Source organism: Balaenoptera musculus, chromosome 7 (assembly GCF_009873245.2).
Source record: "Balaenoptera musculus isolate JJ_BM4_2016_0621 chromosome 7, mBalMus1.pri.v3, whole genome shotgun sequence".
Taxonomy (NCBI): domain Eukaryota; kingdom Metazoa; phylum Chordata; class Mammalia; order Artiodactyla; family Balaenopteridae; genus Balaenoptera; species Balaenoptera musculus.
The window spans coordinates 8746697-8774335 of record NC_045791.1 but is presented as its reverse complement, the minus strand read 5'-3'; the positions used below and the strand labels follow the sequence as shown (position 1 = coordinate 8774335).

General features: G+C 41.0%; 1 protein-coding gene across 1 annotated transcript in view; it reads left to right on the top strand.

Annotated features, from left to right (window-relative positions):
- The window catches only part of CNTNAP5 (contactin associated protein family member 5), an 829028-nt gene that overhangs the window by 603011 nt on the left and 198378 nt on the right, over positions 1-27639 (top strand). The window contains exon 13 of the mRNA XM_036857137.1: positions 19293-19493. Within this exon, the coding sequence (XP_036713032.1) occupies positions 19293-19493 (201 nt within the window). The remainder of the gene's footprint in view (positions 1-19292; positions 19494-27639) is intronic.

Here is a 27639-nt window from a genome sequence, read left to right as displayed (position 1 = left end):
GACTTCTGGGTCCCATGCCACTATCTGGTGGTAAAAGTCCCCTGAGCCTGAATGTGGACAGTTTCAGCCAATGATGTAAAGTCTGTGATCATCCTTGGCTATGCCGGTCTAGTTGGGCAAGTAGGGAGGGACGCATTTGAGACAACAAGTAATCTAGTAGGACTCAGAATTGTATTGCTGGATGAAAATGAATGTAAGGTAGACTCACAGGATAGGTTAGATGCCATCTGGAAGTGAGGAAGTGCTGGGCACTGGGATCAACGCAAAGGGAAAGACAGAAGTGGAGAAAGAGCAGGGTACAGGAAGTAGCTGGAATTAGCGAACATCTGAGGTACCTGTACAGGAAGTGTGTGTTGATGATACACGAGAATGTGGTGAGTATATCATCCACCTGGCTGAGTCGTGATGTCCAGATATTTGGTCAAACATTATCATTAATGCTTCTGTGAAGGGGTTTTTTTTAGATGAGATGAACACTTAAATCAGTGGACTTTGAATAAAGCAGAATACCCTCCAAAATGTAGGTGGGCCTTGTTCAATCAGTTGAAGGTCTTAACAGAACAAAAACTGACCTCCCCCAAGCAAGAAGAAAGTCAGCCAGCAGACTGTCTTCTGTCTTTGGGATTGAATGGCAGCTGTTTGCTAGGTCTCCAGCCTCCTGGTCTACCCTGCAGATTTTGGACTTACCAAGCCTCTACAGTCTTGTGAGCCAATTTTGCACTGGAAAAAATATATATATGGTTTTTATATCCTGTTGGTTCTGTTTCTCTGGAGAACCTTGACTCACGCACTTGGTACCTACAGATTGGGTGTGCTCTCCTCTCATTTTCTGAATATTTCTACCATGACACTGATCACACTGAATTATAACCACTGATGTTTACTTCTGTGTTCCATGGGACTGTGAGGTCCTGGATGGAAAATGAGAGACAGAGTGTCAGGAATTCCTGGATCTACTTTTACACATACTCTAATGAGTCCAGTGTAAATGGACTGCTGAGAAATCACAGCCAAACTGAAGATTAATTTCTGCCTTACTCTATTTTTTCTTTCCACTTCCCATAATTTATCTTAGACTAAGGCCCTGACCCATTACATCAGTGACAGTTTGGAACCATGGATATTGCCTTAATGTCTATTCTTAACTGGGCTTGAGTCATTCCTACTATTTGCAACCTCTTCTGCAAGTCCAAGAGTGAAAAGTGTCCTGCTCCCCCTCATTGCCCCCAAGACCTTTCACTGCTCTCCAGCCTCCACAAACCCTTTCTTTTCTCCAAACATAAGAATGGCTAGTGGGAGGAACACATGTTTTGGAGTCATATTGGAGTTCCTATTTTAGTGCTGGCACATTCTAGTCATGTGACCTTGGACAAGTCATTTAACATTTCTGGATCTTGGTTTCCTTATCAGGAAGATGGAGAATAAAAATGTCTTCCTTTCGAGATTAATCTGAGGAATAAATATACCTGCAAATTTCCTAGCCCCCAAATGTAGATGATCAGGAAACAGAGTAGCCAAATATCATGATGTAATATTAACCATGACCTCTTTCACTCTCACTGCTGTTCTAGTGGTATAGATAACATCTATAAGGCCATCCGAGTTGCAAAAGATAGCTATTTCCTCTTGCCAGAAATAATGTCTTTATTCCTTCTGCATTGCCATGAGATTTCAGAGACTGGAGGGATTTCTAGGAGCCTGGAGGGAGCATTTCTGAGGGGAAGCTTTCCCGTATCAATAAAGCAGAATTAGAAGGGTGAGGCACTCTGACAAGATTTTCCCTAGAACTTGACATTTCAACTCATTCAACTGTTTACATTTTGCCATTTTGAATGTTAACAGGACACCTTGTCAACATGTTAAAAGATGTTTCCCAGCCACACACTGTTCTTCCTCTGTGCAGTATGATTGCATATTGAGATGCAAAATTGTCTAGAACCACTAACAAAAACACATTTATTTCCCGTCTTGATGGATACAATGCCGTTTTCGTGTATCTAGACCTGTACAGCGATCATCAGGCATTGCAAGAAGTTTGCAAGGAAGGTTTAGTCAAATCTTGAAAGCAAAACTTGTTTTCCTTCTCAAAGAGCTCCTAATCCATTTGCAAACCACCTTGCAAGTTTCCATATCTTAACACTCTTGCTATTATTATGCTCTGTTTCTCACTCCTTTGGCAGCAGGCTATGGTTTCATTAAAACTCATCAAAGCATGCATAATGGAGTAGGCAGAGAAGCTGCAATTAAAGTGTCTCCAGTATTCCTGTACATAAGTGTGCAGTGGGATTGCAGGTAATAGATGATCATCCAAGTCACTGACAGAAAGAAAGGAATGTGTCCATTCAGTTTGGTCTAACAGTCGTTGGCCTTGCTTCCCAAAGTTAGAACAACATCACTGAGTTTACAGTTTCATGTATGGCCTGCACAAGGGTATGTGAGTGTACAGGAAACAAGAGTTACCCATGACATAGGACGGGACCACTTACTTATGGCACATTTATTTCTCCCCAAACTTCTTAGCGCGTTGTTAATTTTCTGCAGCTTTATTTTACACCAAAGAGATGTAGAATTCAATTGTTGGTGCCATGTGCATTTGTAATCAAGTTTTGTCTTGGTATCTCCTATTGGCTAATTTCTACCCCCGAACACTCCACTGCTAACACACACACACACACATACACACACACACACACACACACCCCAAAAAGGAAGTATTAGCTTCCATTGCCCTGCCAAATTCTTCTACAAGGACAAGCTGGGCTCAAGTTCTCAAGTTTGTTTTCTTAATCATGTTTTGGATAACCATCATTGCAGAAGTACTGTTGCCAAAAAATTGTGACTTGATTACAGACTGTGTAAAACTGTGCCGAATATCTACTGGGCACAGGACTAGTTCAAGATGCATCACTGTGAAGTGGCTGGAATATTGTTCCCTTTTTACAAATGTGCTAATGAGGCTAGTAATTATACGAAGAGGATTCCAATTAGAGCCATCAGATCTAAATTTTTTGCTCTGTCGGGTATGCAGTACTTCTTATCAAAGGGGTCTAAAGCATGGGAGGCAACCTTCTTCTATCTGAATCATTATGCATTGGTTGTCTGCTCTGGCCAGGCACTGACAAGGCACTGAGGATATAGAAATGGTTAAGATACGGTCCCCCAAGTCCACAGAATTTATCATCTCATGTCCTTGTGGTAAGAAAACACTCGGATCTTTCCCACTCTGGTTCATAATTCACACAACAGCAAGAGTGATGCTTTAAAAACAGATCTGACCATGCCTCCTCATTCCCTTCCCCTTCTACCTGTGCAAACTCCAAGCTCCTTACTCATGGCTTACAATTTTTGAAGGACGTGGTTGTATAATGTGTTCATACGCATTAATTAAAAGTCTTAGGACAATGTCTGGTACTTATTACATCCTCCAAATTATGATCGTTATTATCATAATTATTTAGGGGCCACAAACAAGGCCCCTGGTCTTTGTATTTCAGTCTCTCCCTCTGTACATGATGGGTGATGACAATAGCTTTTTATGATTGGTATCTAGTCAAGTTAAATGAGTTAACATTTAAACAGCGTTGGAGAGTGACTGACACAGAGCAGGTGGTGGAGAAAATGTAGGTTTTTCTCCTTCTCTTCATCTCCCTTCCCTTGGAAACATGTCGCTTCTCTGTGGGCAGCAGGTTCAGATCGATCCGGGCAGGAGACCACAGGCTGTGTCCCCGGTAGCCCATCGTTTCTCGGTTGAGACTCGCTCATGGGTGACATACGCACGGTGGCACGCTAGCAGTTTAACCAGTTGGAATAATCCTTGTGTTGTTGCTTTCTGTAAATCAAGTGTTTTCCAGAGGACTCTTTGGGGCTGAAGAATGGTCATTCACCAGCTTAGAAGAGGGAAGCTTTTTTTAAATGTCTGTCTCCCTGTTTAATACATCATGCTGTCAGCCAAGGCGTGGTGACCACATAGAGCTTCCAGAAGCCTGGTCTCTTAGGTGAAGCCAGGGAGTGGATCTGCTTGTGTGGAAGGCCCAAGCTTTAAAGGGGTCTCTCTGGATTGGCGGCAGACGGCATAATCTCCTGCTAAATTGGGCCATTAAAGAAAACTACTAAGTCATAAAGCTGTAGCATTACCCTGAAAGTAAAGCACTGTCACCTTTGAATTGCCATGAGTTTTCACAGGCACTTAGAGAAATGCCTTTCACACCAGTTTAGCACGGCCGGTTGGCTCCAACCAGGGGGGGTAAGGACAGGGGTCTCAGCCCAAGGGTGGGGAGAATGATTGCAACGTGATTTCCATTGACTTATTTGCTCATTCATAAATTCACCCTCCCCTTTACTAACTTATTTCGTGAATTCCTTTATTAAACTCTCATTTATTTACTCATTCTTTAATGCTCTCATTTATTCATTTCCACAATGATTTGTTCATGGGTTCAGTTACATTATTCATTCATTCATTCAGCCAGTCAGTTATTCAGCTGGCCATCCAGGATAAGCCATTCAAATAAATTTTTCAGCACTGATGGAGATAAGCCCTAAGGTTTCAGAATGGATGCTTGTCTTGTCCTCAAGGAGCTCACAGTTCAGAAAGGGAATCAGACTTTGTAAACAGATATTTTCCGCCTGGTGTGGAAGATGGAATAGAAGCCAAAAGATGGTGCAGAAAGAGTACAGAGGACACGGTGGTTAAATCAAGGGATACGAGGCGACTGGGGCCAGTGCGCAGAGAAGATGTGCTTGAAGAGATGCCCTCTGAGCTGAATCTTGTACTAGAAACAGCTAACATTTAATTGAGCATCTGTTTGTTGGAGGTGCCATGCTAGGCATTTTACATCCATGAGGTCGTTCAGGTTTTCTAGCAATCATGTGAAGAAGGTACCATTCTTCCCATTTTATAGGGAAGGGCACTGAAATCTTGAGAGGCTAAATAGCTTTTCCAAGTTCTTGCAAGGAGCGAATAGTGAAGCCAGAAGTTGGGTCTACATCTGTGATTCCCGTGCCTGGGTTCCTAGCCCAGGTGACACAGATGCTCTAAGGCAAAAAAAAAACAGACCCATGTGTCCACCCTTCCTCTGGCCTGTGCTGCCCCCATCCGTCGGTCAGTGCCGCAGTGGAAAGCTCTTCAAGGAAGTGACCCTGAAGGAAGGAGGTCTGTATCATACTCTCCTGGATCGTCACTTTACTCATGTATCAATTGGGATAATCGTATCCACCTTCCATGATCTTCTGAGCATTCGATGAGAATTATATAACACAAAAGTTCTTAAATTTTATTTCTCTGCAAAATGAACTGAGATGAATGTTTAAAATGCCTTTTCCAAGGCCTATTCCCAGCAATGTTTATTCAGTAGGTTTAGGACAGCGATCAAAAGTAACATTTTTAGCAAGCACCTGAAGATTCTGGACCTTGGCAAGTATCTATATAAGGTGATTAGCACAGTGTATAGCATTTAATGTCTCCTTCCGTATTCGTCTCCCCACTTCTAAGGTGGTGGGGGAGACTGGTCGGTGACTAAAAGAGCTGTTCTTCTTAAGACCTGAACACAAGGCTTATCCTGACCCTTTCTTGATGGACTTTTCACAGCACATTTTTATTGCAGATACCTGGTGAGCCCTTCCTCTTGGTGTGTGGGGATCAGGACACAGTCCAAACAACCAGTATATATTGAGGATCCCCTGTGTTCTGTGCGGTATAAGCCACTATAAACCACTGACCCTTGTGCCCTAGGACCTCATACTTAACTTCCAGCTCTTTAAGCCCTTCCATCTAGGCCATCCTATTCCATATTTAATTCATCCAGTTATCCTGTAGATACTCAACAACCATGGGATCCTGGGCATGTTCACTTCTGTGAGACTCAGTTTATTCATCTGCATAATGGGGACGATCAGTCACTCTTACCTCAGTGGGTTGATGTGCAGATTAAATAAAATTAAATGAGCAACATACCTCGTATGCTCAGTATGATATCTGGCATTCTCTAAGAGCTCCGGAAATAGAAATCACGATCATCCAGCTCCATCATCATAGGAAGATCTACATGCTGAAGGAATACAGAGGCAGGAATGATCAAGTAAGGCTTTGCTGGAGACCTAGGGCTTAGGTATGAAGTTGAAAGATAGGTGTCCCAGGCTAGGCAGAGAAGAGACAAGAGGAAAAATCAATCTTGATGAGCTCAGCGGTGGTATGGGTGTGGCGATGCAGTGAGCTTGTAACCAAGGGCTCTTTGCCTCGTTTGAGGGCTCCTGGCTCACCTGTGTGTTCTAATACAAGATTACCATTGGGCAAGCACTTTTCTTGATCAGAAGAATGAAATAAGCGGGAGTCAAATGTGTCTCCCAGAAAGCTTGCTTGTTCTCGCTCACTTTTTCTCTGAGCCCAGGATTCTGGCGAGAAATGATGACTCAAAGTCAGTCTAGACCTTCCAAAGAATTAAAAAAGCCCAAGATGTACTAGCAGCTTGTGATTCCACATTCTGTGAGGTAAGGGAAGCAGAGGGACCCTTTGTCTGGGAGTCTTTTTTTATAACTATTCACGGCAGGTGAACTGAGGTCTCAGGAGCGCCAATCAGCCTTTCCTGCTCCGGGCACAAGAGTTTGTTCTATTTGTATCTGCTTGTAAAGGGAAGCTGGTAAGAGACATTTGCTGGTTAGACTGTCTGTGGGGACGGTTCCACATGGCTTTCTCTGTGCCACCTATGAGTATTCTGTCCAACTCTCATGCCTTTTATCCAGTTTTATTCTTCTGGAATGTCATTTCCTCACCTCCTTCTTTAGACTGAGCCCTCATTCTTTTCCCCTATGACTGTCTTTGCCCATCACCATTCTCAAGGCTCCCCCTTGAATCCACATAATCAACAAACATCTATCCAATCCAGCATCGGTGGTAAGAGCTTGGCCTTGGTTTGTGTCCCAGCGCTGACACTTCCTAGTTTTGTCAAGTTATGTGATCTAGGGAGTTACTTGGGCTCCTTGCTCCTTAGCTTTCCTCCTTTGTCATTAATAACAGAACCTGTGTATGAGGTTGCTGTGAGGTTTACGTGAGTTAATCGCTGTAAACCATAAGAAAAAAATTCCTGGCATTATATACCCAATATGTGTTAGCCTTAATTATTTTCATCACTCTATTCCCAGAAACCTTGAGACTGTTTTCTTGGTGTTTCTGGGGATACAGTGATGAAAATAATAACTAATAAATTTTAGGAATATATAACACCTGGTGCCTTGAAAGCACCCCTGCAAATTAATTCAACAGCAATAACTGATACTTACATTTGAATATAGATGGGCTACCATGGTGTGAATGGTTGAATTTGATAATAGCTTTTGCTTTTGGATAATTATTTGGTCCATTGGTCCTTAGCTCTGTGTGTGTGTGCATGTGTGTGTGTGTGTGTGTGTTTATAAGGGCACATGCACACGAGTTTGCTGGGGCAGAGTAGGATAGTTTTGAGCCTTTTCTACATGTGAAGCCCTGTGTCAAGCACTATCTTATTTCCCCAAAGATTTTATTCTGAAAAATCCAAACCTACAGAAAAGTTGAAAGAATAGTAAAATGAGCATCCGTAGGCTTTTCACCTAAACTCTCCAAATATTAAAATTTTGCCCCATTTGCACACATTTGTTCTACTCTCATCCGCCCCCTTCCTGTCCTTCCTTCATCCTCATATAAAATGTTTTTTTCTTTTTCTGAACTATTTGAAAGCAAGCTGTGGACATAGTGATAACTTAAACGTGAAGACTTCACTTGCATCTCCCGACAATAGACACTATGCTATATAAGCACAAAAATAAAGCCATAAGAAGAAAATAAACATCACTTCAATGAATGTTATCTGGTATATAATCCATCTTGTTCCTACCGTGTCTTGTATAGCAGTGTCTGTTTTTCTATTTTTATTTGGATCTCAAGCAATGTCCATAGGTGGGATTTAATCGTCCTGTCCCTTTAGTCTCTTTTAACTAGAAGGGCCCGCCCCCTAACCCATCTTGTTTTGTTTGCTTTTCATAACAGACATTAAGTTTTTGAAGAGTACAAGCCAGTTGTTAAGTAAACTGTTCCCACGGGGAGCAGGGTGAGGGAGGGGTGGATTGGGAATTTGGGATTAGCAGATGCAAACTAGTAGATAGAGAATGGATAAACAACAATGACCTACTGAATAGCACAGGGAGCTATATTCAATAGCCTGTGATAAACCATAATGGAAAAGAATATGAAAAATAATATATATATATGTATATGATCACTTTGCTGTATAGCAGAAACTAACACGACATTGTAGATCAAATATAGGTCAATAAAAAATAAATTTAAGAAGAAGTAAAATGTTCCACATTTTGGTTTTTTCCTGGTTATTTCTTCATTGTTAGAATACTTTGGCAGAAAGCCTCATGGGGGTTGTCTCCCACCAGAAGGCACGCAATGTCAGTTTGTGCCATGACTGGGTGGATCTGCTCCATCATTTGACTAAAGCAGCTCCACCAGATCTCTGCATTGTGAAGGTGATTTACGATCAGTTATCTGTGGAGTTCTATGCAGACATTATGTGAGTGTCCTGGTCTCCATCATTTCCTCCCCATGTGTTAATGATCCTGATCTGTGTAAGTCATGACACTGGAGTTTGTAAAATGTCATTTTTCTAATTGTATTATCCCTTCTGCATTTATAGCTGTTTTTGTCTACAGAGCTTTTGATTTCTCACCTTGCCTTCATTTACCCTTGTATCAGTAGAGGCTCATAAATTATTTCACTTTAAAACATTGTTACTATTACATTATATTTATTAGATGTTCAAATTCTCCCCAAATCAGCTAGTAATGGTCCCTTTAATTCTGTTCCTATGTCTTTCTTGCATGACCCCATTAATCTTGGAGCACTTCCATGCTTTCTAGCACAAGATGCTCCAAGACGTTACCTTGAACTTTCCCTGCCTAGACCCAGACTCAGCTATTTTCCCAAAGAAGCCTAGTTCCTTTATGTAGCAAATGGTATTTGAAAGTTAAGATCTAGGTGTTAGGTTTGTTTATTGCTTCTCAGCCTTTTCTGTGGACAGAGCTAGAAAATGTGTGTGTGTGTGTTTAAATTATGAGTTGATACATTTATCTTTAATGCAAATCCAGCACCATTAGATCTTTTCTCATCATTCTATCTTCCATATATATTTCTCTTCTCTCACACTGAGAAATCATCCCAGCATCCATATATTTTCTAATTTATTCTATCCTGTAATATACACCAATAGTTTCAGAATCACATCAGCAATAGCACTACTAATAACAAGTAAAGTTTAAGATTTACTTGAATTTTAAATTTTGTTCTTAGACTATATCCTCAGGATGTATAGCTAGACAGAATAGAGTATTAAAAAAGTTACTTGAATTATTTTTTTTCTCCCTTGTGTTTATTTTATCTATTTAATATATAGACAGGGTTTTTTGTATCTGTTTAATATTCAGTTTTAGGGTTTGCCTTTTTTCATCCTTTTGATTTAATGTTATGTTTTAAATATATAAAACATTTTAATGTTACAGAAGTCAAATATATTTACAATGGTTGACCAGGGATGTCTTGTTCTCACTCATATTGCCTTCACTCTGTTCTTACCCATTTTCTCTCAATAATCATTTAGTTTATCCTTCCTCTGTGTATCCCTTTTTCTCCTTTGTTCTTGCACAACATGTAGCATAGTCTTTTGCACCTTAATTCCTGGAAATCATTCCATCTATCCTGGAAATCATTCTAGATCGGTTTAGAGAAATCTTATGTGGTCTTTATTATGACTACATAGTATTTCACCGTGTCAGTTAACTATACTGTGTCCAATCAGACATCTATTGATAGATAATTTACCTTTTTCCCAAAATTCTGCTATTTGTAATAGATATTCTGGGCTGCACAGCAGAATTTCAAGTATGCATTGAAACATCGTTTCCTATCATGTTTCACTTTCCTGTTGATTTTAAGAGCTGTCACTGAAGCCAGTAAAAATCTTGGTAGTCTGTTGAAGGTTTAGTTCAGTGGTAAGTGAATACCTACTGTGGGCCAGGTGCTAGGCATACAAAGACTTAACGAGACATTCTCTTCCCTTGTATAGCTTACAGTTTAGCAGGGGGTCTGAGTAAACAAGTTGGAGTAATAGAGCTTGAGTGAGACAAACACAGGATGCTGGTGGAGTTAGAAAAGGCTTCCCACTGGAGATGATGCTGGCACTCTGACAATAACATAGATAGTGTGATGAAGTCCAGAGCAGGGACGTCAGCTGAAAGAAAGATAAATAATTCCATGTTCCTCTTTGAGCTTTCTTTTTGTCAGTCACCTCCAGAACCAGAATCTAAGATCCATGGAAGCAGAGTAAGTAGACCCTTCCATTTCAGAAGGCTTGTCTTCTTTTGTGACCTGGTGAGAGGTGACATAAGTGCTGGGTGACCCTTCTTAGGACCAAGGCAAGCACTTTGCAGTCAGCTTACTACTCTATGAGTTCCATCTTGGCTACCTTAGCTCTTACTAAGGGAAGGATGGGGACTACTATTTCCTGTGTACTTGTGGTCCAGGTACTGGGTTATATATATTGTCCTAGAGCCAATCTCATTTAATCCTCATGATAAAGTGTGAGGTAGAGGTTATTTCTCATTTGCATTTTGAGAAAACAGAGGTTCAGAGAGGTTGGAGAGAATTCCAGCATCACTCTGCTCGTAACTGACAGATGGAGGGATTGAATTCAGGTCCGTGTCAGTGCCCAGAGTTTTCCTCAGAATGCACCAACACAGTGCCTGCCACAAAGATGCTCCTAAAAGCCTCTAAAGATGTCTCATAGCAACAAAAGCCCCTCCCTCTTCCCATCAGGTGACTTGGATGTGCAGCCCCCTTTTCCCCTCCCCCCCCCGCCCCTTCCCCTGCCTGGGAGGCGGGCACAGGCTCCCCTTGGCCATACATTTGCTGCTGCAAGCTTTCGGCTTCCATGGAGCTTCTTTTCCAGAACCAGCTGTGAACACCTTACGCTCAAGGTCCGGGGTGGCATTCAGCCTGGTACCCCTCATCCCACCACCTACTCAGTCCCTAACATCGTGCTCTGCACACACTAGACTTTCCGTTAAGTTTTCCTTGAATAAACCAGCGAATCAGAAACAAAGTACCATGCAATGCACATGAAATCTATTCAAGACCACACATCACCCCCCCACCCAAGATCATAAAACAGATTTCCCAGGTCTCTTTGATCATGCCACTAATTGTAAAGCAAGGGAAAAGAAAAATAACCCCCCAAAAAGGTACATAAAAAGTAAAGGCTCGAGCGAAGTAGTAGAATAAATCACGGCCAAGTATGTCGTCTGGAAGTCGTCAGGTGTGCGGTCCAGGCGGGCGGGTGGAGGAGCGGCAGGGGCTGAAAGGGGCTCCCCGCACCCCCGTACCCCTCCGGCGCCCCGGGGGCTGCGGTTCCTGCTTCCAGCTAACGCAACGTGCACGGTGGCCCGACCTGGAGTCTTAAACCGGTAATGCTACCTCCCCGGAACAGCCGCAGAAGCCCAGACACTAAAAGCAGCCGCGTCTGCGAGTGGTTTTAGCAGGCAAGGAGAATGCTCGCCTAGGCAGCTGGGCTGGTCCACAGGGGAGGGTAAACAGCTCCTGCGGGAATTCTGATGGCTTTTAAAGAAGCTGAAAACTGTTTTCCACCTCTTGTCTCCTTTCCCTTTAAAGGTTTAGGAGAAGGTGGCACGGATCCCCTCCGCAGAGGTTCCCGGAACTGTTCCCCGCAATGAAGTGATGCGTCCGCTCCTGCCGAATCACTTCCTCTAAAGGGCTTGCGGCAGTTCAGCTCTGATTTCTAGCCGGGAACCCTGAGCCAGCCTCTGAGCTCAGCTCAGCGCTGTGCGTTTCGTTAAGCGCTCACAGCATCAGTGGAGTATCTCCAGTTTACACAAGCGGAGACCGAGGCTGGGGGAGGTTCCCCGTCTCTGCTGGGGTCAGGAATGTGGCCAGTGGCAGAGCTGACAGCCAGATCCGTTGATCCCAAAGCCCTTGCTTCCCTCCATCGCATCTGCCTCTACTGGCTATAGAAGCCCTTTCTAAGCCGATACTTACTCAGCGGCCATGGCTGAAGATTTAAATGGGGAGATGAGGGACAAACATATGAAAAGTTAAATAACTCTCAATGCAGAACGACAAGAGATGGCATGGATGGTAAATGAATGGTAGAGACAGTGCTTTGAGGATTATTTAAGCTGTCTTTACCCTTGGCATAGAAAATTCACTTTGTCAACATAGATAACTGTACAAGAAGTGACCCCAGGGACCTTTGCTTTATTACAATAGGAGTGCAAGTGAATTGGCACACTTTTCAAAGGACTGTAGGCAGCTCCCCGCAGTGATTTAAGTTCAATTAAACTGGGTACTGACGATCTGTAGACTTTCCTTCCTTCCAAGCATTGTGAGAGGAAAATTGAAGGTTTCTTTTCTGCCTCTGCAAAGTGACAGATATGTGTATAGAATCAGGTTTTATTAATCAGAGTTATCTCTTGTCGCTCTCTCTCTCTCTTTTTCCACTCTCCTCCTGTTTGTTCTTTCTTCTGAGTGGTGATCTCCATGGTAACAGATGGAACAGCTTATAGCATCTGTAATGACTATTATTAATAATAATAATGATCATCACAATGATAATACCGATCAGATAGAACGAGAGCCAAAATAAGGGAGTTAAATGGTGTCTCTGTATGTAAACAATTTACAGTTTCTGAAATGAGAGCGAGAGGGACCAGGCGGATCACTTAGAGCTCCAGGACGAAGGTTCCTAGAGGGCTTTCCTGGGGTGACAACTGGGAAAGATTTCACAGCAGAGATAAGGAAATAGAATATTCCAGAATATCCTGCCATTATTACTCTGCTGACTCTTTGTGAAACCTCTTTTGCTTTTCTCTTGATGATGTTATTGACTGCATGTATTTTGATCGTATCACTTGAAAGTTCTTTTACATGTGAACCCTTACATAATACATGCTGGTGGTTGGCCTCCTCTTGATGAAGATCTCCGGAAGTCTTACACGGTGCTCAATGCTAGCCGAGGTGCTGATGGTCTAAGGATGAAAGACCTCTGTTGACCTGTCCATTCTCAAGGAAAACAGTGTATAGTCTAGCACCAGCCCCAACCCTGCCACCAACAGAACTCTGGGCATCCCCACTTACTTGTAATCTCAAGAGTACTTACAACAGCATGAGACATCTGTCATTCTCATGCATACCACGTTTTCCCCCAAATGATGGTAAACTTTTGAAGAAGTTAGGCAGTGCACTATCCTCCTGTGTATGTACCCTGGGGGCTAGCACACAGTATACACAGAATGAGTGACACATTTCACATCCTGGGAGATCTCAGCTTTGTAAGGAGATAGACTTGAAAGCTAAATTCACAAAGCAACACGGAAGATGCTTTACTCGTCCTCATAACAACCCATTGTCATATCTTTGAAATGAAGCCCTTGGACCTTCATAACACATGCTGTTTGATGGCCTATGGCCTGTAACTCCCTTATGCTTAAAGGTGGCATGATAGCTTGTATGGATTTGGGTTATGGCATCATTTACACTCAGGCAAGTGCATTGGGATGAATGCTGCTTTTAAAAAGCAAATATTTTATTTTTATGTTCTAATGAGATATAATTGGCATACAACTTTGTGTAAGTTTAAGATGTACAATGTGTTGATTTGATACATTTATATATTGCAATATGATTATCATGGTAGCATTAGCTAACACCTTTATTATGTCACGTAATTATCTTTTATTTTTTCTGGTGGGAACGATTAAGATCTAGCCTCTTAGCAACTTTGAAGTTTATAATACAGTACTGTTGACTATAATCATTATGCTGTGCATTCGATATCTAGAACTTATTTATCTGCTAACCACAAGTTTGTACCCTTAATTAACATCTTTCCATTTTTCCAAAGCTATAGTAAGTAAAACAGTATGGTATTGGCACAAAAATAGCCACATATACCAGTAGAACAGAACAGAGAGCCCAGAAATAAACCCTCATATAAACGATCAATTGATATTTGACAAGGGAGCCAAATATACTCAATGGGTAAAGGACAGTCTCTTCAATAAATGGTGTTGGGAAAATGGACAAGCCCATGCAGAAAAATGAAATTGGACCCCTATCTTATACCACTCAAAAATTAACTTGAAAAGGATTAAAGGCTTCAACAGAAGACCTAATAGCATAAAAACCTAGAAGAAAACATAAGGAAGAAGTCCCTTTGACACTGGTCTTGACAATTTTTTGACTCTGACAGAAAAAGCACAGGCAACAAAAGAAAAAAATCAGCAAGTGAGACTACATCAGACTAAAAAGCTTCTGCACAGGAAAAGAAATAGTCAACAAAATTAAAAAGCAATCTAAGGAATGAGAAAAACTATTTGCAAACCATCTATTTGATTAAAAAAACAAATATTTTAAATACATAGTAACTAATTTTAGAATAACTAAGATCCTTAGTGAATTGAATAGGTTTCTGCCAGTTCAAAAACTCTTCAAGTGCAGTCCTCTCTTAAGCAGAGAATTTGTCTTGGGTAACTCAGTACATGTATTCCTTTAAGCAAGTTAGAAAGATGGGGCTCTGTTTTTCATCATGGGACTGAATACAGTAGAAGAAATAATAGAAAATGAACTGGGTAGCAAACCGTGGTATCAAGGGCAATGATTTTCTAGGTTTCTGGGTCTATGAGAACTAAACGACAAATTCTGTTTTAGACATCTGCGGAAATGCAAGGGATGAAAATAAATATAGAGACACATGAGTCTATTTCAGAGTGAAAAGATAATTGGACAAGATGATAATCATTTATTATATACAGCGGCGGCTATATTATAAGAAACTGCAGTCCAGACCTCTAGCTAACCTCATTTGCCAGATGAGTTTCCCACCCCCAACCCTCTAAGGAATGAAGTCCCAGTCCTCATTTTAATGTCATCGAAAAGTTCGAACATAAAGATTCTTTACTCTTTTGCATGTCAGACAACCAGTTATGTGTCCATGTAAAGCAAGATACCAAATCAGTATAATATCATCATGGATGGAAAGATTAATATGAATATCCCATTTACCAATGAGGAAACTTCAGAGATGTATATAACTTGCCCAAAGTCTTACTGCTGGAGCAGAACATAGATGCCCATCACATGGGCTAGTTTCTAAAGCCAGAAGTCTCACTGTACCTTGAGCCCTAGATGCATCTCTAGAGACTAGAACTTAGGGTGGATGTCCTGTGGTGGAGGGCAGGTACTGGAGGCAGGTCAGCCAAGGGGGGTGTATGGAGCCTGGAGGACTTTATGACGCTCTGCCAATCATAGCATTTAGACGATTTACTCCGCAGTCTCTGCATGAAACTGGACCGACTTGAGTTACAGGGAAACCTCTGCTGATTTCCTTGTGTGGGACTCTAAGTTCACAGAACTGCCAGAGGGAAGCATTTCCGGTTCTGGGTCTTTTGAATGTGTTTTTCCCATGGTTCTGCAGAGAGAAGGCCAGGCTCAGAGTGTCTCCCCTTTGCCCCCTTTAGGCGTTTGTGGGTCTTACTCTCTGGTCAGGGAAAGAACTGTGTTAATACAAGCTACCGTGAGAACTCCAAGAGACCAGTCAAGGCTTCTTCTTTTTGTTGCTGTTGTTAATATCAGCATCTGATATCTGTGAGCTCCTTGAGTTGGAGATGTTATATACCTTTATCTAAGAGGTACACACAGATTTCTGTTGAATGTCTAGTTATTTAGTTAATAAGGGAGCTTCTCACACTAATCCCCTCACTTAAATCTTTACAACCACCCTCTACAGTTGGCATCATTGCTGGTTTTTTTTAAGTATTACTGATGAGGAAATTGAACTTTAGAGAAGTAATCATTTGACCAAGGATGCTTAACCAGGAAGTGTAGAGCTGGCACACAAATCCAGATCTTCTGGCTCCAGAACCCATGCTGTGTCCACTAATCTCCACTGTGCACTGACCAAATCTACCATCTTGAACATTTAGCTCATGGATCCAATTTTATTTAAAGTATATACAGGTCCATGAATGGATCTCCCTCCATCCACCTAAAAGACTATTCAACACGAATCTTACTTGTTTGAAAATCCTTCACCTAGACCTTCCCTAGCTAAGACCACCTCACCTGTCCCCATCCAATTCCAAGCGTCAGGAACATCAACCATCAAAACTGCTTCTCCTGAGTGGCACTGACCCCTGGCCTTTCATGTTTTGTCAGGGTTCAGGGCTTAATCTGCACGCTACCCAGGAAGTGGGGGGAAAAATAGAAAGTGAGAAAAAATAATATCCAGTTGTCTCCTTGTTTTTAGCCTTTATGTTGCTCTCTCCCAGGAGAAAAATAATGAGAGGACAAAGGACATCTTTGAAATGAAAGCCAGCTAACGGACCCTAGGTTTCGAGTAATCGTCTCTCTTCCTTTCGCTCAGACTGTGCTTGTGATGTCTGTTAAGTGAACTGTGGGGACCCTTTGGAGATCTTAGTAGTTCCTTTGTATCTTCTGTATATTGCATGTATCAAAAAGGACCAAGAGTTGAACTATTAAAACCAGTTCACTCTCAGGGCCAGAAGGTGGGGTTCGCAATATTTGTGGCTTTAAGATAAAAGACTGTCTCTCTGACATGGCTTCCTTTTCCATCTTGCCAAAGATAGAATATGGTTTTGGAAAAATGAGCTAATGAGTGAACAAATAAGAAAATTGATAATGAATGTATGAACAATGGATGCATATATAGATATGAAAAATCAGTGTACCTTTGGAAGGAAATCCACATTTATATGATTTAATGATGCTATATGGACCACATTTGGAATCAGAAAGGTTGGACACATTGAGACGGGGAACAAGTTTAATTTCTCTCCCCTTCTTACATTTATATCTATATTTATATCTAGTATCTATATTTCTACTGTTATCTACTGTGATTATTATCAGTACTGGAGACGATGTACATAAAATGTCCTAGTATGGAACAGTAGTATACCATCTACTATTAGAGGTTAGATTTCCATTTCTTCTGAGCACCATGGACATTTCAAAATCAGCAGTTTTTATTTCTCCCTCTACAGTATTGCATTATTGAGCAATTACTTTCTTTGGTTATTTTATTGACATTTGTCCATATTGGCACCAACATTTTTGGAGTTTCCAGTTAATTATTTATGTAGCATTATTATTTTTACCAATATGAATCATGTTTTATTTTTGCTTTCAAAATCAAAATCCAAAACCTTCATTCTGATTTTTTTATAGACTTTATGGAAAATGTCATTTTGTCTCGATTAAACATTGGAGACATATGGGTTATCAGGGGGCTGGTTTTAGGAAACAGTGTTAAGATGAATCAGAATGTTTGAGCAGAGTTCAATTTTATGCTGCAAGAAACATTTCCATTTTTAGGAATCGGGAAAATACTTTAGAGAGAGTTGAGAGCAAACTTTCTCTTCCTCCTCTTTCTAACATATTAAAACTGAAGTACAGGGCAATGAAGTTATTTATCCCAAGTCATATACAGAGTTAGGGTAGAGAACGTATTAATACTGGGGATCCTGGTTGCCAGTTTTTTCCGCTTCTTCTTCTTCTCCTTCTTCTCATTCTTCTGTTTCTTCTTCTCTTTTTCATGGCCAACAGCCACGATCCTGCTTCTAAGTAGTACTAGTTAGAAATAGTGGTTACTGGCAGTATATGCGCTCACCATTCTTGTCTAACAGATATGCCTTGGGTCCTTCCGCTACTTCCTAGACCTTGGTTTCCTCATTTGTAAAACTAAGTGGGTGAGAGAGGAAGGAAACCATGTGACTTCTGGGCAAGATTCTTTTTCAGCTCTGAGCATCTATGAAGAGTGATGACGTTATTATGTGGGCAAGATTCTCCGAAGACAAAAGCTTCTCAAGTCTTCCTATTTCCTCTTTCTCTTTATCTGTAAGCACGTTCAGAATTCAATTCTATGCCCAATTGCCATAAATGTTTCAGTCTATTATTCCAGAATGTCTGATCATGCCTTGTGACTTCTTTTTTTTTAACTGATGATTAAACTGAACCCCAGAAAAGTGAAGTGACTTGTCCAAGCTTGTTGTTAGTAGAATAGGTTTCAAGTCAGATCTCTCAGGCTCTAAAACTAAAATTCATCTTCTTTCTTTGCCTTCCATTCTTACCTATAATAGGCAAAATATGTTCTCCATCCCTGACCCACAGGGCCTCATCTCTGCATGTTGTTTTAATGTAAACCTCTTAAAATATTTTTGGCAAGTAGAAGTAGCATGGCGAATAAATATTAACGAACTGCAGTTAAGTGCCTTGCGTGTTCAGTATCTATTACACAATCTCATCCTTGTTATGATGTATATTTCACAGATACTTTCTGTGTATAGGTCTTATTTTCAACGTGGTACTTATGGTTCTCTGAGACAATGATCTACGCTAGTGTTTCTTTTGTGAGGAAGTGTGTGTGTCAATATCTGGAAGTAGGGGCTTTGGAGTCAGACATCCTGGGTTCCAATTCTTGCTTAGACATTAACTATGTAATCTTAGGAAAACTTAATTTTTTTGCTTAATTTTCCTTATTCACTTTTCCCTCAGTTTTGATGTGGCAGGATCGACTCCCTTCTGATTTAGACAATGTCAATTTTATTTCTTTATGTATTTAATATTTTGAACATTGAACATTTAATTTTTGTTCATTTAATTACCAACATTTTGTGCATTCGACAGCTTGTCAGTGATCTATGTTTTTGTGTGTATGTGATTACCAGGATAATTATCTTCAAGGATATTTAGTTATATTCTACTTCTGGTCACAAAGTAACTAATTTCTCAACTTCTAAGTTCTTCCCCATCCAAATTGTCCTTTCCCACTACAGATGAATTCATTTCCTTTTATTCTTGTTTTACCTGTTGTCTACCTATTCGTGTTTCTTTCTGTTCTTGTTCCGTGGCTTTGCATAGATCATGTCCATTTTAAATGAGATAATGGACATTCAATGCTTAGCCTAGAGACTGTGTAGTAAAGGCTTCACAAATTTAGCTCTTAAGATAATTAACCCTCACACTAACTCTGGGTAGAACTCTGGGAGAAGCAAAAATTCTCTGGCCAGATTCTTCGCGTGAGTAGAGTGCTTGAGTGGCCATTCATTGATGCACATCCAGCCGCCATCCATCACACTGCAAGCATGGCTGTCTTTTCATTTTTCCAGCTTTTTGGAGGTCTATAAGCATGATCCTCTTTTGACCTTCCTCGGTTGTGTTTTCTGGGCAGAGGACAAGATCTGGACACTGGTGCAGCACAACAACACAGAGCTGACCCATGTGCGAGGTGCCAGCGCTGAGAAGCCCTACTCCATGACCTTGGACTACGGAGGCAGCCTGGAGCAGCTGGAGGCCGTGATCGACGGCTCGGAGCACTGCGAACAGGAGGTGTCCTACCACTGCAAGAGGTCCCGCCTGCTCAACACGCCAGGTAGGAACCGCCCCTGCCCAGGACCCTCCTTTGCGAAGGCCATGCAGGGCGACCGCAGCGTGGCAGATGGGCCCTGAAACCCTGGAACACGTAGGAGAGGGGGGTTTGCCCAAAAGGGGGCTGCAGCTACAATGGTTCCCTATGCAATGAGAGAAACGCCCCCAGGAGAGACTCCTGATGGACTATTCCTTGCTCTGATACCCAGGGTGTGACCTCGAGGGCATTCTGTAGCCTCTCAAGATTTTCTCCTCATCTTCAAAAACGGGGCAGTGACAACACCCATCTTGCAGTCTTGGTGAGAATGGAAAGTTTCTTGAGATCAGTGGCACTCGAAGAGAGCATTTGAGTTAGACGTAGGAAGTGTGAAAGCGGAAATGGTATTTCTGGCAGATGAGAAAGCACCAAAGATCTCAGCACATTGTCCAAAGAGCAATGAGTTATGTCTGGGGCAAAGGAAACATAACGGAGCAGTATTAGGCAAGGAGGTCAACAGGGAAAGCGGCCACGTCCTGTGTGTTTGCAGTACTCACGTTACCTGAAAAGTGCAGGCCTTAATGGAAATGACTCTTCTTTTAAAATAAAGTTTACTTTTAGGAAAAATTATATTAACTGTATTTATATACTTTTTTGTTCTCTTACGGTTAGTTTTTAGCGTGAATGGCTGATAAAGGGTTGCAAAAATACCTTGTAGGATTGCTTACCAAAACCCAAAAGGGTTTGCACAATGTCAGGAGGGCTTTGTCAAAGTTGATGCATGCCCTGGGAGTCAGTCATTTTTGTGCATATCAGTTCATCATTCATGGCAGAAAAAAGGGGGAAAAAAATGGCTGAGTACCACAAGGATGTGGAATATCCAAGAAAGGGTGTCAGAATCTTTAGCCTCAAGGAACTTAGGATCCTTGAAAGTGAGGAATTTTGAAAGGATTGAGGAAATTAGACAATGAAATGTCAAACAAGCAGAAGTGCTAGAAACCTAACTAAATACAACCCACCCACTGCCTCACTGATCTAGAATCTTTAGGGAAGAATTGTCCCCCATAAGTGAATTTTCCAGATAACTGTCACTTACCCCGTTAAGCACCCAAAATGTTTTTAAAGAATTTTCAACTATTTGAAATGAAAATCTTTCTCAAATGGATCACGTGCTTCCTTGCCTTCTTAAACAGAGAATTCTGAACATGAAATGTAACCTTTTCTTGATGTCTCAGGATCATCACTGTGAAAATCAGTTACTGTACTCTCCTTGGACTCAGCAGTGCTCGCAGGGCTGATTCAGAGGCCCTGCCTGGGGTCCCTTTCACCAGGATCCTCAGAGAGTCAGTGTTTGTGTGTGTTCAGATTTCCCTCTCTCCTGGCTGTCAAGCCTGCATGTGTGACTCAGCGCTCTTTGCAGAGAGTCTGTGTCCGCAAAACCATCCTAACCTCTTCTCATTGTGTTGCTTCTAGTTTCATAACGATCGGTTTGGTGGAACTTTGGGGAAAATGGGATTATGTTCATTCTGACCATGGGATTTCCTTTGGTATATACATCCTGTGATATCAGTTTGGCTTTACTGTTGCCTTTGTGTTGTTGTTTTTTTTTTAATCTTTATTGGAGTATAATTGCTTTACAGTGTTGTGTTAGTTTCTGCTGTATAACAAAGTGAATCAGCTTTATGTATACATATATCCCCATATCCCCTCCCTCTTGCATCTCCCTCCCACCGTCCCTATCCCACCCCTCTAGGTGATCACAAAGCGCAAAGCTGATCTCCCTGTGCGATGCAGCTGCTTCCCACTAGCTATCTGGTTTACATTTGGTAGTGTATATATGTCCATGCCACTCTCTCACTTTGTCCCAGCTTACCCTTCCCCCTCCCCTTGTCCTCAAATCCATTCTCTACATCTGCATCTTTATTCCTGTCCTGCCCCTAGGTTCATTAGAACCTTTTTTTTTTTTTTTTAGATTCCATATATATGTGTCAGCGTACGGTATTTCTTTTTCTCTTTCTGACTTACTTCACTCTATCCACCTCACTACAAATAACTCAATTTCGTTTCTTTTTATGGCTGAGTAATATTCCATTGTATATATGTGCCACATCTTCTTTATCCATTCATCTGTCGATGGACACTTAGGTTGCTTCCATGTCCTGACTATTGTAAATAGTGCTGCAATGAACATTGTGGTAGATGACTCTTTTTGAATTATGGTTTTCTCAGGGTATATGCCCAGTAGTGGGATTGCTGGGTCATATGGTAGTTCTATTTTTAGTTTTTTTAAGGAACCTCCATACTGTTCTCCATAATGGCTGTATCAGTTCTTAGCAAAGCACAACCTTCTGAGACTGAACCAGGAAGAAATAGAAAATATAAACAGACCAATCACAAGCACTGAAATTGAAACTCTGATTAAAAATCTTCCAACAAACAAAAGCCCAGGACCAGTTGGCTTCACAGGTGAATTCTATCAAACATTTAGAGACGAGCTAACACCTATCCTTCTCAAACTCTTCCAAAATATAGCAGAGGGAGGAACACTCCCAAACTCATTCTACGAGGCCACTATCACCCTGGTACCAAAACCAGACAAAGATGTCACAAAAAAAGAAAACTACAGGCCAATTTCACTGATGAACATAGATGAAAAAATCCTCAACAAAATACTAGCAAACAGAATCCAACAGCACATTAAAAGGATCATACACCATGATCAAGTGGGGTTTATCTCAGGAATGCAAGGATTCTTTAATATACACAAATCAATCAATGTAATACACCATATTAACAAATTGAAGGCTAAAAACCATATGATAATCTCAATAGATACAGAAAAAGCTTTTGACAAAATTCAACACCCATTTATGATAAAAACTCTCCAGAAAGTAGGCATAAAGAGAACCTACCTCAACATAATAAAGGCCATATATGACAAACCCACAGCCAGCACCATTCTCAGTGGTGAAAAAATGAAACCATTTCCACTAAGATGAGGAACAAAACAAGATTGTCCACTGTCCCCACTATTGTTCTTTTTTTAAAAATTGAAATGTAGTTGATGTACAATGTTATATTAGTTTCAGATGTACAGCAAAGTGATTCAGATATACATACATATATATACACATATATATATATATTTATATATATATATTCTTTTTCATATTCTTTTCCCTTATAGGTTATTACAAAATATTGAGTATAGTTTCCTATGCTATACTATACATAGCTATATAGGGCCTATATTTTGAATACTATAGGTCCTTGTTGGTTATCTATTTTATATATAGTAGTGTGTATCTGTTAATCCCAGACTCCTAATTTAAACTCCACTTCCCCTTTGGTAACCATAAGTTTGCTTTCTGTCTGGCAGTCTGTTTCTGTTTTATAAATAAGTTCATTTGTATCATTTTTTTAGATTCCACATATAAGTGATATCATTTGATATTTGTCTTTCTGTGTCAGACTTACTTCACTTAGTATGATCATGTCTAGGTCCATCCACATTGCTGCAAGTGGCATTATTTCATCCTTTTTTATGGCTGAGTAGTATTCCATTGTACATATATACCACATCTTCTTTACCCATTCATCAGTCGATGGACATTTAGGTTGTTTCCATATCTTAGCTATTGTGAATAGTACATGCTGTTTTTCTAACTCAGCTGTCATAAATTCCCTGAGCACATTTGGGTGGGAGGGCATGACCTAATCACCTTCCAAAGTCCCCACCTCTTGACACCATCACACTGGGGGTTAGAATTTCAACATATGAATTTTTGAGGGACAAACATTCTGTCCATAACAGGCACACACTTGCAGGGATGTTTTCCTCATTTCCCTAATTATTAAGGCAATCCCGTCCCCCTGGGGAAGGCCAGAGAGAGAAAAGGAGAGGCTAGAGACTGTCTTCTCCTTTCCTGCCTGCTCTCTGGAAGAGTTGGGTAAGGGTCTCCCTTACCTGCTGAAGCCAGGGCCCCCCTGTGAAACTGTTTTACTAACTGTATTTGTCACACACACAGTATACAAATCTCTTTCCACATCAGTAAATATGACTTTATACCATAATGTTTTTTAAGAACAGAGTCTTCCATTATATGGATGTACCAAATGGATACACAAAATTAACAAATCTATTTTGGACATTTAGATTGTACCCATTTTCTCACTATTACACATGATGCAAGAACATGTTTGCACATAGATCTTTATGTATAAAACCGATTATATCCTTAGGATAAATTCCTTGGGGTGCCATTACCAGGGCAAAGCGTGTGCATATTTTTAAGACTTTTGCCATATTGATATCTGCAATGTATCAAGGTTATACCAACTTGTACTCTAAACATCACTGTGGGATTTGAGTTCCCATCTCCCAGCAATAGGTATTATCACCTTATTTCAACTTTGACAATCTGATAAATGCAGAGGATCAAAGACGATTAAAAATATTTTTTTATTAATTAAAATATCCCATAGCTTATTGGAATCTACTGGTAGCCAGGATTAGTAGTAGCAATAAAATATTACAAATCGTGGCTACCTTGGATTCAAACCAATAAGAGGAGAATGAAGGATGCCTTCTTGCTCTAGGTTCTGCCCCATTCCATATACAATAGATAATAAAGGGAGGAAACAAAAGAAGGCAAAATGAAAGAAATATAAACAACTGTTCAAATGGCCGCCAATGACTAAGCATTTCTAATGTTTGAGGGTGTCTGTGGGGAGCTGTATAAGCATGATCTCTAATCCAGACAGCAGTTCTGCATAGTAAGGGTTGTTATCCCATCTGGCATTTCAGGAAACAGAACCTCAGAGAGGGTGAGATGCTTGATCAGTGCCACACGGCTGGGGAGGGGCAGACCTGGTTCTTATACCCAGCTCCGCCTGAGGTCAAAGCAAGGATAATAAGGACTTACTGTATAGCGCAGGGAACTCTACTCAATACTCTGGCCTCTATGGGGAAAGAATCTGAAAAAGCGGGGATATATGTATATGTATAACTGATTCATGTTGCTGCATACCTGAAACTAACACAACGTTGTAAATCAATTATACTCTAATAAAAATTAAGAAAGAAAGGCAAGGATATGATTTCCGATACATCATGCAAAACTCAAAAGACCAAAAGTTAAAAGGAAATGGGGTCATCAGGGAACACACCAGTTTGTATGATTTTCCTTGTTTTGTAAGAAAACGCAGATGGAGAGAGAGGCAAGTCACCAGAGCCACCTCTGCTAAGCTGTGTGATTGTCGGGGTGGCTTGAAGGGGACAGTTCCTCTGCAGCCTCACAGGTTGGCAGTGTCCTCGCTCACACGCTGCAGCTTCCGTGGCCCACGTGGCCCTGTGGATCCCAGACAGCATGACCAGAGTCTCCTTCTGCCTCCTTCGGTCTGTTCTCGCCTCTGGCTCTGGTTCCATTCTTCTAGCGGCAACGGAAGCAGAAAGAGAGCGAAGACGGGCAGGATTAGGTCAGGCCTGGTTCACCACTGTGTCTTTTTCATTTGGTTAGTGACTGAACCATGACACTGTCATTTTCTGACAGTTTCCTCAGATATTCTTCCCCAGAGCTGCTGCTAAGTGCCAGCCAATGAAATGTGTCATCTGTCTCTTTAACTGAAGGTTTATACTAGAAACTCTGCAAAGGACCAAAATTCCAAGCCCCTGGGGTCCAGGGGAATAGTGTCTTCGTTATTCCCATAAATCTTTGTAGTTGTATTCGCTTGCTGCTTCTTACCGTGAGCTTGATGCAGGGCTGAGACCCCGTGCTAAAGAGCAGCTTCCGAGACAGGGTTACTCAGCCTGCCAGAGCTCAGCAACATCCTGTCCCAGGGCGAGGAGGTGGCCACTTGTTCCCAGGAACAAAGGCTGCCCCGGTTATTCCCAAGCCTTCTCTCCTGGTCAGCACCTCCATAGGAATTTTGCCTGAGGCCAGATCCAGAAGCTATCATGTGGTAAGCGTATAAAATGAAATAGACTTTTTTGATGATAGCCATTCTGGCTGGTGTGAGGTGATATCTCAGTGTAGTTTTGATTTGCATTTCTCTAATAATTAGCGATGTTGAGCATCTTTTCATGTGCCACTTGGCCATCTGTATGTCTTCTTTGGAGAGGTATCTATTTAGGTCCTCTGCCCGTTTTTTTGACTGGGTTGTTTGTGTTGATGATATCAAGCTTCATGAGCTGTTTGTAAATTTTGGAGACGGATCCCTTGTCGGTCACATCAAAGGGGGCCTACTGTGTGGCACAGGGAGCTCTGCTCAATGTAGCGTAACCGCCTAAATGGGAGAGGAGTTTGAAAGGGAATAGATATATACATATGTACTACTGAATCACTTTGCTGCACACCTGAAACTAACACAACATTGTTAATCAATTATCCTCCAATATAAAATAAAAAGTTAAAAAATAAATGAAATAGAATCCAGTTCCAGAAACAGACAGAGGACAGAAAAAAAAAATCTTGAGGCCAGGGTCTGGAAGATGCTTTAATCACATGGCCAATTTGCTCTGTAACCGACAACTCCCCCCGGAAGGAGGAAAATATTGAGAAGGGCAGAAGAAGGAGACCACCTGGGGAAGCTGAGTGCCCAGGTCCCTGGGGACAATGGGGTTGGAGAGCCCTACCTTCCCCCACCTTCTCTTCTAATCATCTCCATGATTAGAATCCCTAGAATCCCTCACTGGATTTGCTCGTTGGGGGTGTAAGTATCTGGTGTATGTATCTTTTCACGGTTACCACTCTGTGTAGTGAAGGTGTATTTGGGAATGCCCTTCCCAATAAATCTGTGAGCTCACTAAGGCAGAGGTAAGAAGTCAGTCTTGATACACATGAAATCTTTGGAAGTTCAGACCCCATTACTTTGAAATCTAATAGCCATGGGCAGGCTGAGCTCAAATTTACTTTGGTTCTGAACAGGAAGCATTTGCCAAGCAAATCAGTCGTGCAAACAAGTTGTCGTGAGGATTGTTTAAGTTCCTCAGCAGAACCAAGGATGGAGTGCCTGATAGCACCTCAGACTCCCCACTTCCCTGCCAGGAACGGGCTCCTATGCATTTATTCATGCAAACATGTGAGTGGTTTCCACCTGGAATCAATTTCTATACCTAGTTACGTTCCAATGGTTTTGAACGTAATAAAGTCCTATTTGTCTTAAAGTATTCTAAAATTCTCAAATTTCCTTTTTTTCCCTTAATTAATGATATTTTAGTGAGCATACAGCTAACTGGCCATATATATAATATGTGGTATATAGTTTAGACCATATATATATACACACACACATACTATAATATGTATGAAAAATATATATGCATTATTTATACACTATTTAGTGTGTGCTATATAATATATATTATGTAATGGTATATATACTCATTATATAATCTTTGTATGTCCGAATAGATCTGTAAATGCACTTGGGTGTATAAACTCTCATGTCCCTCTGTAGTATTCAACTTCCAATGTGTACAAAACGAACACTTAGGTTTAGAAATCGAAGTAAGGAATTGTGATGCAGAAAAGGCAAATTACTGAGAGAAAAGAAATAGCACTTCAAGGTGCTCTGGAGTTTACTAAACGTAAAATTCTTTGTCCTCAGTATTTGTATCAAACCAGATCATTTAACAGTTGATTAAATTTTCTTTCTTTCAAGAAATATTTATTGATTATCCATTATGTGCCACATACTTTTCTGGCCAGTGGGAATTAAACAGTGAAAAAAACTGGTGTTTCTGCCCATGTGATTGTAGTAGGGATGACAGAAGCAAACCACACATGTGTGCACGCACACACACAACATGCACGTGTGTGTGCATAAAATATGTGGGGGAAACTGATCCGAAAGTCCACGGTCTTTTCACTACACCAGGTTGTCACTGGAGCAATAGAATCCAAACCACAAAACTATGCTGTGACAACTGGAAGACAAGATACCAGGGCAGTATTTGAAATCTCCTTAATAAAAAGCTATTTCTACTTTATGTACAGCAGGAATCTATAAAGAAACTCGAGGTTCCTATAATGCATACTCTTGGTATCACTTCTCCTGCCAGTGATATTGGCTTTTGGCTACTGAGCTCCTTCTGTGTGCCAGGCATTTCGAACGTTATTTCACTTAATCCTCTCAAAGGTCTTATGAAGTTTGTATTATTTTCATTTTTATC